The following is an 11,452-nucleotide window of genomic DNA, read 5'->3' on the forward strand; positions in this document are numbered from 1 at the left end:
CCGGGCGGTGCCACGTGGTGGGCGGCGTCACGTGACTGCGTGGTGCCAACGGTCGCTCCTCAGCGCTGAGGGAGGCGGCGCCATTTTGGGGTGTGTGGGCGGAGGGGAGTGGGCCGGGTGTGTCCCCTCAGGAGCGGCCGCCTCGGCTGAGGGGGCCGTGTGGGGTGTGAGGGGTGTCCCCTGAGGGGTGACAGGGCTCAGTAGTGTGGGGTTGGGGTGTAGCTTGTGGGCCATGCGTGATCACAGAGCTGTCCTTCAGCTTTGGGCCACCTCTGTGGCACCACCTGTGCCGGTCAGGGAAGGGTCTAAAGCACAATGTGCTGTGGGGATCAAGCTTCGTCACTGAAACAAAGATACGATGGCACAAAACGTCTGCGAACTCCTGGTGCGTGTTATTGAGGACCAGCTGTCCCAGGTGCTGTGAACAAAGCACAGGAAAGGTTAAAACAAGACACTGCAAAAGGTTTGGTCTCAAATACGATGTTCGCACCCTGGGAAGTGGTGCATGGGCAACACTGATCTGCGCATTCACACCCCGGGTTATAACACAAAGGCTGACAGGAGTTATTTAGTAGTTTTTTGAAGTTTCCAACCTGACTTACTGATTTAGAAGTATTGGAACCCAAACAATATTTCATTTGGCTTATGTGAGGGCAGATTCCTCAGCTGCTGGTGTTTGCCTGCAGATCAAAGTGCAGAAAGAGCCGAGATTCCCTTCTCTATGAAAGCAGATTAGAAATGGCTATGTATATATATTGGTTTTATATAACACATATAACACCTGGTGAAATACTGTAAATAAAGCAGTTTTAGCTACGATTTATCGTAGATACTTAAAGTAGCTGACTGCTGCAAAATGTTCTCACTTGTTACTCTTTGTGCAATAATACTTGGATGTCGTGCAGAAAATCTGGAACATTGCATCCTGCAAGTAAGAATCACTGACTTGGCACGAAGTTAATAAATGAATGCATTGTTTGCTAGGAATGGCTTGAAATAGCCGTCCGAGTAGTGTCTAGTTCTGATTAGTGTAAGTGCAGGTAATAGCCCCAAAATCTTGTGAAAGGGAATGGTTGTCCATGAAGGTAACCAAATATTATAGTGAACTTCAACTGCTTTTCATTTTAGGACATCTGGAAGTCGTTATCTGGAGTTTTTGACAAGTTTGAGAAAATATTTGAAGACCACAGATAGTTTGGAGTCCTTCTGCAGGACATTTTCACGAACCATGAAGAAATTACTGCCTGTAATTATTTAATGACAAGGAATTAAAACCGGGAAGAATTTCCTTGTAGTTGGAGCTCTGAAAATGGGTGGCGCCGCTGTTGTCCTTTATCTTGTCCTGCAATTAATGCAAGGGACCGAAGCATCTTTGGGGAACTGCATTCCTAGAAAAACAGTAAAATACCACAGTAAGTGAAAAGTAATAATTTCACAAGCAGAAAGAGACCCAGCACAGTGTTGGGAGTTTATTTTTTAGTAGGCATGGAAAGAATGCCACAGGCTGTTTCACCTCCAGTGTTGTGGATGCGTTCACCCAAATGATGGTGAGGAATGCCTGAAAAATCATTGTTGTAGCTGCAGGTTCTGACTTCTGGGCAATAATTTATTTTCATGTAATAAATTGGGGGGAAAAAAAAACCATGCAGTTATTAAAATACTTCCATATTATGTAGAAAACGTGGAAATGCGTTTTAGCTTTTACTTTTGATCTGTTACAATTTGTTTTCAATCTGGATTTTTTAAAAATTACACAACACTGTGATTCTAGTGATAAATATTTTAAAAATCACTTGTCTTCTATGTTTTACAGCTGGAAATCTCAACACTTTTATGAGAGAAGGATTATCCCATGTTACCACTCTCCTTGTGAGTGAAGAAACCGACACCTTGTTTGTTGGAGGCAGAGATGTGGTGTTTGCTCTTGACTTGAATAATATTTCCAGAGAAATAGCCAGGGTAAATGAAACACTTTTCTATTTTATACCTCTTGAAAAAAAAAAAAAAAGTACTTTGCCTGTGGTTTTTCTGATTGGAACATCATAGAACCACAGGATGTGTCCAGGCACGGATGAGGAGCGAGTTGAGAGTCTGTGGGTGAAAGGGAAGGGGCAGGCTGGCAAGGGTGATACTATTGTGGGCGTCTATTACAGGCCACCACATCAGGGTGAGGAAGTTGATGAGGCCTCTACAGACAGCTGAGAGCAGCCTCACAGTCACAGGCCCTGGTTGTGGTGGGGGGTTCTAACTTCCCTGATGTTTGTTGGAAGGATGACTTGGCCAGGCAGCATCTGGGTAGGAACAGCCCCAGGTTCCAGTATAAGTTGGGGAATGGCCTATTAGAGAGCAGCGTAGGGGAAAGGGAGCTGGGGGTCCTGGGGACAGCAGGGTGACCATGAGCCAGCACTGGGCCCGTGTGGCCAGGAAGGCCAATGGTACCTGGGGTGGGTTAGAAGGGGGTGGTCAGTAGGTCAGAGAGGTTCTCCTGCCCCTCTGCTCTGCCCTGGGGAGACCACACCTGGAATATTGTGTCCAGTTGTGGCCCCTCAGTTCCAGAAGGACAGGGAACTGCTGGAGAGAGCCCAGCGCAGCCACCAAGATGCTGAAAGGAGTGGAGCATCTCCCGTGTGAGGAAAGGCTGAGGGAGCTGGGGCTCTGGGTGACAGAGCCTGGCCCAGGCTGCCCAGGGAGGTTGTGGAGTCTCCTTCTCTGCAGACATTCAAACCCGCCTGGACCCCTTCCTGTGGAACCTCAGCTGGGTGTTCCTGCTCCATGGGGGGATTGCACTGGATGAGCTTTCCAGGTCCCTTCCAAGCCCTCACATTCTGGGATTCTGTGATAATTTTGTGGGAAAGAAAGAAAAAAACCCACAACACAACCACCTTACAAGTATTTTTGGCTTTCAGGAGTACTGGTTCCCTACACAGGAAAGACAACTGGAGTGTATTCGTAGAGGAAAGGACGAGGTAGGAACTTCTGTTTCCCCCTCCAAGTTATTAACTAAAATGCAAATGCTACAGTATCAGGCTTCTTTTTAATAAAGAAGTAAAAGCAAGTCGATTTTAATCAGTTGGGTTGGTTTGCTTGCTGCTAAGACACCAGGGAATTTTTAGATGCAACCCCCTACACTATGTAAATTTTCTTTTTATTTTCTATTTTAGATGAGATGCCAGAACTACATCCTCTTCCTCCATAAGATAAATGACTCTGACCTGTATGTCTGTGGAACCAACGCGTATCACCCAGCTTGTGATCATATGGTAACTGTGTTTGAATAGAGGTTGTACTGAAGGTACTTGAGTAGTATGGCACATCTTTGAACACCTTTCTCAAAATATTCCTGTTGAAAATTAGAAACTTTCCTCATTGTTTTATAAAAGTATGAAAGAGCAGAAGAGTACTTACTAAATATTATTGTTTTCATCCTATTTAAATGTTTGCCGTAGGTTATCCATGGGGCAAACATCAGCTTGCGAGGAAAAGCTGAAGAGAGCAGAGGAAAGTGTCCGTTTGAACCAACTCTGAAATATGCATCGGTTTTTGTAGGTATGTGCAGACTGAACCTGAAATAAGCTGTTGGATGCTGTTATCCTAATTCTGGTTTTGCATGTCAGCCCAATTTTTTCCTTACGATACATCATTGCATTTTAAAAATAAGGAGTTCCTGCTGTTTTGTTTCTTCCAAATCTCTACAGACGGGGAATTTTATTCGGCTACTTCAAATAACTTCTTGGGAACAGAACCCATAATACTTCGCAGTATGAGAAATCCTGTAAGAACAGAGTTTCAAACATCCTGGCTAAATGGTAAGAAAGTTTTTCATCTCTTTCAGTCTCTTGAACTTTAATTTGGTGTAAGAATTATCTCTAGAATATAGTAGTATGTTATATATTGATTTCGAGCTTTCGAGGTCCCTTCCAATCCCTGACATCCTGGGATTCTGTGATTTATGTTTGGGATTTTTTAATAAACTTAAAATGTTTCATGTATTTATGTGTTTCAGAACCAAGCTTTGTCAACATGGAAATAGTGCATGAAAGTGAATCTAATCCAAATGGAGATGATGATAAAATTTATGTGTTCTTCACAGAAACAGCTGTTGAATTTGAATTCTATGACAAGCTGCTGGTCTCCAGAATTGCCCGTGTGTGCAGAGTTAGTGTTTGTAGTATAAAGATTTTGTTCAGTGTATTGCAGATGAAGTTTCATAGTTGATTAACAATGGTATCTACACTGGCTAACCAAACAAAATTCTGTGATACATATTGTATTTCTGAACTAGCTTCTCCTTTTTCCTGCTAGAACAGAACCAGCTGTTCAGGTTGCATTTGACATTTAAACCTTTTTTCTTTGCCTTTGAATTCAGATTTGTGTTGAAAGCCCAACTGTATTTTTCCCCACAGCAACGCTATTATGTGAAAATTACATCTAATTCTTATGCATTCTACAGTGTTGCTGTTATTCCTCCCTTTAGAGCGATCTTGGTGGAAAACGCGTATTGCAGAGAAGATGGACGTCATTTTTAAAATCCCGCCTTTCCTGTTCCGTGCCAGAATTAAACTTCGATTTCAATATTGTTCAGGACGTCTTTTTACTTCGGAGAAGAAGGTGGCAGGACAGCGTATTTTATGGAATTTTTTCCCAGCAATGGTGAGATAGAGGGCCACATATTGTACTGAAGTTTGTAATGAACCGAGCAAGGGTTCCCACTTCAGCGTTAGTAACCTGAGTACGGCCTCCTGGCTTTAAGTCAGAACGAGAAGCTACCACCTTCTTACACTGCACGTTTTAATGGGCCACATTTGTTTTTCTTACAGCTTGATCCAACTGAGCAAACATCTGAAACAAGATGGTTTTGGTTCCTGGGCCAAAACCTTCAATTAAAGCCTAACCAAAAGCTTCTCCTAAGCCAGGTTTTTAGAGTTACGTTTTTTCTACTCGGATGGTGGGACAATTAAAACTAATTACATATAAATTTACATAATTACATACACAAAGCCCTGGATTCTTCTGATCTCTATTGCACTAAAGGAAATAGCTGACGTTGCAAGGTGCAGAATTAGTCTCCTGTTCCAAAATAAGTATCTGTCATGGGCTCCTTGTCTAATGTTCTGTGAAAACGCAGACAGAGCTCCAAACAAATTCCTGCAGGTTTTAGGGTTAACCAGCTTTTCCTTAATACCCCGACTAATGAAGAAAAACAAGACAAAGTGTATCAACACTTTGCATGTCAAAAAATACCAAGAACAAAGTAGCCGAGTGGGTAATTCTCATGTATTATAAAAGCCCTAGAATTCTCGGAATGCAGCACAGTCAGCACTGTCCAGCTTAACCTGCTGCCACCTATTTTCCTGTCAGTTTATACCCACTGGAGCTTTTAGATGAGTTTTGTTTCTGGTAATGGCAGGTTGGGTTCAAAGTCTCCTAAAACAGGAGTTTGTACAACATTTATTCCTTTGGGTGTGGCAAAGAGAGTCAGACTTGGCATTCACTGGTAGAACTGAAATCACACCAGTGGCTGATCCAGACGCTCCTAAAAGCATTTTTAGTGAAGAAGAGACAGCTGTGTGCACTGTGGAGATTGGGTTATTTGATAACATTTCTGTATAGAAGCCAATCAAACCTGCTTTTATTTTGTGTGTTGTTTTGTTTTTTCTTCTAAGGGGAAGATTAGACATATCAGCTGTTTGTGCATACAGTATGGAAAATATTCAGCAAGTCTTCTCCAAAGGAAACTACAAAGGACCAGTAACTGTAGAACATTCCCCTGTTAAGTGGATGGTATATAGGGGAGAAGTGCCAGTTCCACGTCCTGGTGCTGTAAATATTAATTTACTTGCTCTAATTAAAGAACAGCCTGTGGATTATCTTTTTTTGATAGCAAATCCTTAGCTCATGTTTTACCAATATAAATGTAGGTTTTATAATCAGGAAAGAGATCCCTGCTCTCTCATTCCATCATATGGAAGTTACAGTTCTGCTCCACAGATGTGGGGTTATTAGCTAGTTCGTAAAGTGTGAGGGGAGTAATGATTTTTATCTTTTGAAGTAGAAATAACTGCATGTTTAGAAGGAAACACACCTTTATGTGTACCTTGGTGATATGTAAAAGCAACTGTAATCGTGTTCATTATGTTTTGTTTCTAGTGCATTGATAATTTTGCCCGGAGTATTGGGTATAATGCTTCTTCTGACTTGCCTGACAAAGTCCTGCAGTTTGTTAGAGATCACCCTCTAATGGATGATGCTGTAAATCCCATTGGGAATCGACCGGTGCTGCTGAAGCGAGGTTCAAACTACACCAGGATTGTCGTAGACAGAGTCACTGGCCTAGATCAACACACATACGATGTTATGTTTCTAGGAACAGGTAAGTGCTTTTATTTTAGGAAAAGATACTATTTTATGTATTTTGTTCCAGAGCCTTCAAAAAAATAGAAGTGTTCATCAGCTCTGTTTGAAGTTTTGTGTGTTGGACTTTAAAAGGCTTTCCTTAGAAACTTTCCATATCAAAGGAGACCTGGCATAGTAATATTTGCAAATTCAGGAATTGTTTAAGGTCTTCTTCCCCCTGAAAAAAATCATTGCTTCTCTTTTATTGAAAGAAAAAATAAGAATTGCTTTGAAGAATTTCAAAAATTCCCTGTGCCCAGGAATGTCTTCTAAATCTCTAATTTCAACAGGAATTATCAGGTTAAGATGTTACGCTATGTTTAAACAAGTTTATCTTTAGAAATACATTTCATTTGATGTAGATGATGGATATTTGCATAAAGCTTTCAATTGTGACGAGGAAATGTTCATTGTGGAAGCGCTGCAGCTGTTTGCGTCTCCCGAGCCCGTACGATCGCTCCAGCTGTCTTCTGCAAAGGTACAGCTTCTGTCCCCCCATACGGCAAGTGGCTGCTGCTACACCTTGCCTCAGGCATTGTTATTCTTCTGGCTTTTAAATAACCCGTAAATGGCTAATAATTCTGCTTCTATCGTATTTGTTAATAACAGAAGCACAAAACATCTTTTTTCTGTAGAGGAATAATTTGTGTGGGTCAAAATATAACTGAAACAAGCCTTTATGTTCATTAAAAAATTAAAGAAGGAACTCTGTCATTTTGCATGCATGGGAAGCTAAGTTTTTCTTGTTCATATCACCATCTATTCTACAAGATTTTTAGTTTACTGACATTTTAAATAAATACCAGAAAATCTTACAATCCGTATCAGAAAATAACAGCTGAAAATCTCTCTTACTATTGTAAAAAACCTCCTTGCTGTGTTTCTAGGGGATGCTCTACGTGGGGTCCCTGTCTGCAGTGGTGCAGCTCCCGATCGCGCAGTGCGGCCGCTACGCATCCTGCGTGGATTGCGTCTTGGCGAGGGATCCGTACTGCGCCTGGTCTCAGTCCGCAAATAAATGTGTTTTACTGGCAAATCAAACCGATCATACCAAGTAAGTAAAAGTGCTGTTGTTTCAGGTACACACCCTCTAATCCACCCCAGCTATCACTGGCCTTCCTGCCCACAAGGGCCCAGTGCTGGCTCATGGTCACCCTGCTGTCCCCAGGACCCCCAGCTCCCTTTCCCCTACACTGCTCTCTAATAGGTCATTCCCCAGCTTACACTGGAACCTGGGGTTGTTCCTGCCCAGATTCAAGACTCTACACTTGCCCTTGTTCTATTTCATTCAATGTTTCCGTGCCCAGCTCTCCAGCCTGTCCATGTCTCTGGATGGCAACACAGCTTCCAGTGTCACCCACTCCTCCCAGCTTGGTGTCATCAGCAAACTTGCTGACAGTCACTCTATTCCCTCACCCAAATCATTTATGAATATATTGAATAATATCGGCCCCAGCACTGACCCCTGAGGCTCTGCACTAGATCCAGGCCTCTACTGAACTCTGCCCCATTGACCGTGACTCTCTGGCTTCTTCCCTTCAGCCAGTTCATAGTCCAAAGATTGACTTATCTGCACACTCCTAATGTCCGTAACACAAAACAGGGGGGGATTCCTAGAAATGGAATTACTCAAGCTGGAAAACTTCTTGTCTGTGTTTTGTTTTGTTTTTTAGGAATTTAATTCAAAGTGTGAAATATGGAGATGCTTCCAGCTGCCATAGTGTAGGTATGTAAATGTTTGTTTTAAGAAATAATACATCTTAACTTTGTGCGATCAAAATGCTCACTGAAAGTTGTGCCATATAGAAAACCAGAGAATTAAAATTATGTTGATTAGCACTTTCACATATTCGTTCTGTTACACATCAGTGGAAATAAGGCCAGCAAGGTGTCGCTGACAGGTAGCCAGACCTGTTAGTAGTGGGATTTCTTTGTTTTTACCCCTTACCTGTTCAATACCCATTGTCAGGCTGGTGAATTAAATTTTATATTTATTTGAATACATATTTGGTTTTGTAAGTTCAAGTAAAACCCCCAGTGTTCTTACTTAAAAAAAATTATCTCCATCATTTCAGAAAATAGTGTCAAAAAATGTCTCTTTACCCTTGGAAACAATGTTCATCTTAAATGTGCTCCCCTGTCGAATCTGGCAAGCGTAGTGTGGACGTTTAACGGGAGGAGACTTCAGGCCGAGGACTCTAAATATCTCCTCTATGATGGAGGAATAGCAATATTGAATGTGACAGTGGATGCGGCTGGATTCTATGATTGTCTGTCGGTAGAGAAATCCAAAGGGAAGGAATTCCGTATCACTATGGCCCGCTATGCCCTTTATGCCCAAGAAAAGACACGGGAAGCACATGTTATCCCAACAATGAATAAGCATAGCAAAGCAGGAGCTGAAGCTTTGCAGTCTTCAGAACAACCTTCTGTACTGGATGAGGCAGCAAACCAGAAACCTGCGAACAGCCAAAGCGAGAACCTTCTTTTAAAACTCTTGGGAACTGGGTTTGCTCTTCTTTTCTTTTTCTTGTTGTTTTGGAACTTCTACAAGGGTCATATCTCTCTGCCTTGGAAGAGGAGAGAAGTCGGCTCCAAACCCACCGGTACGGCTGGCTTGGTAAGTCCAGCCCTGGCTACGGAGGGGTCAGGCAGTGCGAAGAATTGTTCAACCCCACAAATGAACATCTTGTGTTAAAGAATCAACGCTTGTCAGCTTTTCAGAAGGAGCGCAGCGCCGGTGCCCGGCACAGTGCACATCTCACAGGGTGCTCTGGGCACTGGCAGCTCACGGAGCTGTTGGATGGAGGTGACGTGATGTTTCCTGGTAAGGAATGTGGAATGTGAATTTGGGCAGGAGTCAGTAGCTCTGAATGGAAGATGATAAGCTGCATTGTGTATTACATAGATGCGTTAGCAGTTGTTACTTTTTAAAAGCAAAATTCTTTGTCTGGGTGCCTTTTGGACATGATAGAACCATAAGAATAAATTTCTTTCAAAAATTGACACTGATCCATTTTTTTGTAATGCTGGGGGTTGCCCAATTACAGAAGTTAATACTTCAGAATCTAATAATACTTACCATTTAGTGCTTTCACCTTCAGACTTTCTGTTTAATCTACGAATAGCAACTAATTAAGTCTCCCAGTGCCCCAAGAGGTTGCTACTATCCTCATTTTACATGTGAGGTTAAATTACTTGTCACTGACCACAGTGAGTATTTGTGTCAGATCTGCTGCTTTGTTTGAAGTTCCTGAGTCATCTTCCTATATTTTATATTTCTCTATTTTCCTCTTCTTTCCCTTTATTTAAGTTTTCTAAACACTTTCCACACATTTATTTTTCTAATGAGTTTTAGTGACATCTTCCTCTGTCCAAAAATGTCAAAAATCAACTTAGGTACTGCATCATTGTTCCGAATTTGTTTCTGAGGTGTGGTCAAAAGTCACATTTGTAGCTCCTCTTTTTAAAGGCTATTGAAAGTTGAGCATTTTTTCTGAGACAATTTTTTTCTTCGAGTAAATGTTCTCGTACGTTTTCTTGTATGGAAAATACCATGGGGTCTTGGTCACGAAAATCCCTGAGCAGGCTCTGCTGCCTCACTCTGTCTCTTGCCAGACATGCGTGAAATACAAGGTTGATGCTCTTCTAGACATGGGCAGCTCATTTCTTTTTTCCAGTTTTCACATAGCTATGGAAGGTGAAACCTGCTTGGAAATGGGTTCTCCTGTGTGGAAGTTTTACCAGCTGTAGCAAGACACCTGCTTTTGAGTTCAACAGGAAGGCTTGGAAATGAAGACGATGTGTACAACAGAAATAACCTGGAGAGGAAGAAAGGCCAGATAAGCAGCTATTCCGTGTTCGTTCTCCCTTAAAACATCAATTGGTGAAGCTTCTTTCCATTGGAACAAACTCACAGCCTCTTCTTTCTCCCGGGATCAAGTGATTCTTCTGTTACACTTCATCACAACAGGTTCTTGTGTATCGTGCAAATACCATGGAAGGGAGATGAGGGCAGTCGTTGAACTTGGAAGAAGCAAATTCACAGATTACCGTGTCTGTCGCGCAGCTGCTTACCAACACAGTGACGTTTGCCCTTGCAATGGGAGGACGTAAAGGTGCGAGAAGCAGCAGCATTTCCAGCAAGGTCAAGCCATAGGCACGAAGTGTGGACAAGAGAACTATAGAAAATGGACATCTGAAAATCGGAAGACTGGAGAGCTGCTGGCAAACCATTACCCCAGGACCTGCCGGGCTGTGTTTCGGTGATTGTGTCAGTGCAATGCAGAAGATGATCTGCGGTGAGTTATCTTGTTTCGGTTTGAAAGGGAACCTTGCAGGGCTCCTTTAGCTATAATCCTACTCCTTATATGCAAAGGACTATATGGAAATTCAAGATACAGGCTGGATAGTGGTATGTGACTAATAATGAAGGAAGTGATTGAGATTTCCATTCTTTCCTTAGGGGACACTCACTCTCTTCCCTTAGTGAAGAAAGTGCAGATGGAATATAAAACCCCATCTCAGAAAATCCTCACAAGGCTACCAGCATTTGGGTTTAGTTCAATTCCTGCTGATCTAATTACCCTAATTTAAAGGTGTAAAATAATTAGCTCCTAAGAGAAGTCATAGATAAGTTGCAGTTAACAGGTCGATATAAAAGATACCGTGCCCTACTTTCATTAGTGTCTTTGGCGCAGTTTTAGTCCTTTTGTCATTGGTCACCATGTCACACGTAGGAAGGACGGCAGATTTGGGGCAGAAGTGCTGGTGCTCAGCGCTGCGCAGAGCGAGTTGTCCTTGAGCTCCCGGTTCAGCTGCCAGCTCAGAACAGTCATACCGCACAGCTCCAACCTGCACCCCGCAACGGCCTTGCTGAGCGTACACCAACACGCTGGGAAAACACTGCTGCTAACCTGGCGTGGGCTCTCTCGGTGCCAAAAATCTGGTGTGCTGCCAGCTCCTGCCGTTGTTTCAAACAGTGTTACCTCAGTGCGCTCAGAATACATCGTGCTTAAGTAACTGCAGCAAACCGTAACCTCAGACACAGGGATGATAG

At 42.6% G+C, this 11,452-nt stretch overlaps 1 protein-coding gene across 1 annotated transcript; it reads left to right on the plus strand.

Annotated features, from left to right (window-relative positions):
• Positions 1–228: 228 nt before the first annotated feature.
• Positions 229–9,400, plus strand: LOC136113315 (semaphorin-4E-like). Its single transcript, XM_065858430.2, has 15 exons — positions 229–415; positions 1,129–1,412; positions 1,814–1,959; positions 2,907–2,966; positions 3,162–3,260; positions 3,447–3,546; positions 3,696–3,806; positions 4,004–4,155; positions 4,475–4,650; positions 5,664–5,820; positions 6,148–6,370; positions 6,756–6,871; positions 7,281–7,447; positions 8,067–8,119; positions 8,469–9,400. Exons 2-15 carry the CDS (start codon positions 1,310–1,312, stop codon positions 9,089–9,091), a joined length of 2,286 nt encoding a protein of 761 aa, XP_065714502.1. The 5' UTR covers positions 229–415; positions 1,129–1,309; the 3' UTR covers positions 9,092–9,400.
• Positions 9,401–11,452: the final 2,052 nt, after the last annotated feature.

The sequence above is a fragment of the Patagioenas fasciata genome, chromosome 27 (genome assembly GCF_037038585.1).
Source record: "Patagioenas fasciata isolate bPatFas1 chromosome 27, bPatFas1.hap1, whole genome shotgun sequence".
In the NCBI taxonomy this organism is placed as follows: Eukaryota; Metazoa; Chordata; class Aves; order Columbiformes; family Columbidae; genus Patagioenas; species Patagioenas fasciata.

Excerpts from the sequence above, each read along its gene's own strand:
- LOC136113315 (XM_065858430.2), top strand. The coding sequence starts at position 1,310 with ATGGGTGGCGCCGCTGTTGTCCTTTATCTTGTCCTGCAATTAATGCAA. Across the intron at positions 3,261-3,446 it reads ACCCAGCTTGTGATCATATG|GTTATCCATGGGGCAAACAT; the intron begins GTAACTGTGTTT and ends TGTTTGCCGTAG. Across the intron at positions 8,120-8,468 it reads TTCCAGCTGCCATAGTGTAG|AAAATAGTGTCAAAAAATGT; the intron begins GTATGTAAATGT and ends CCATCATTTCAG.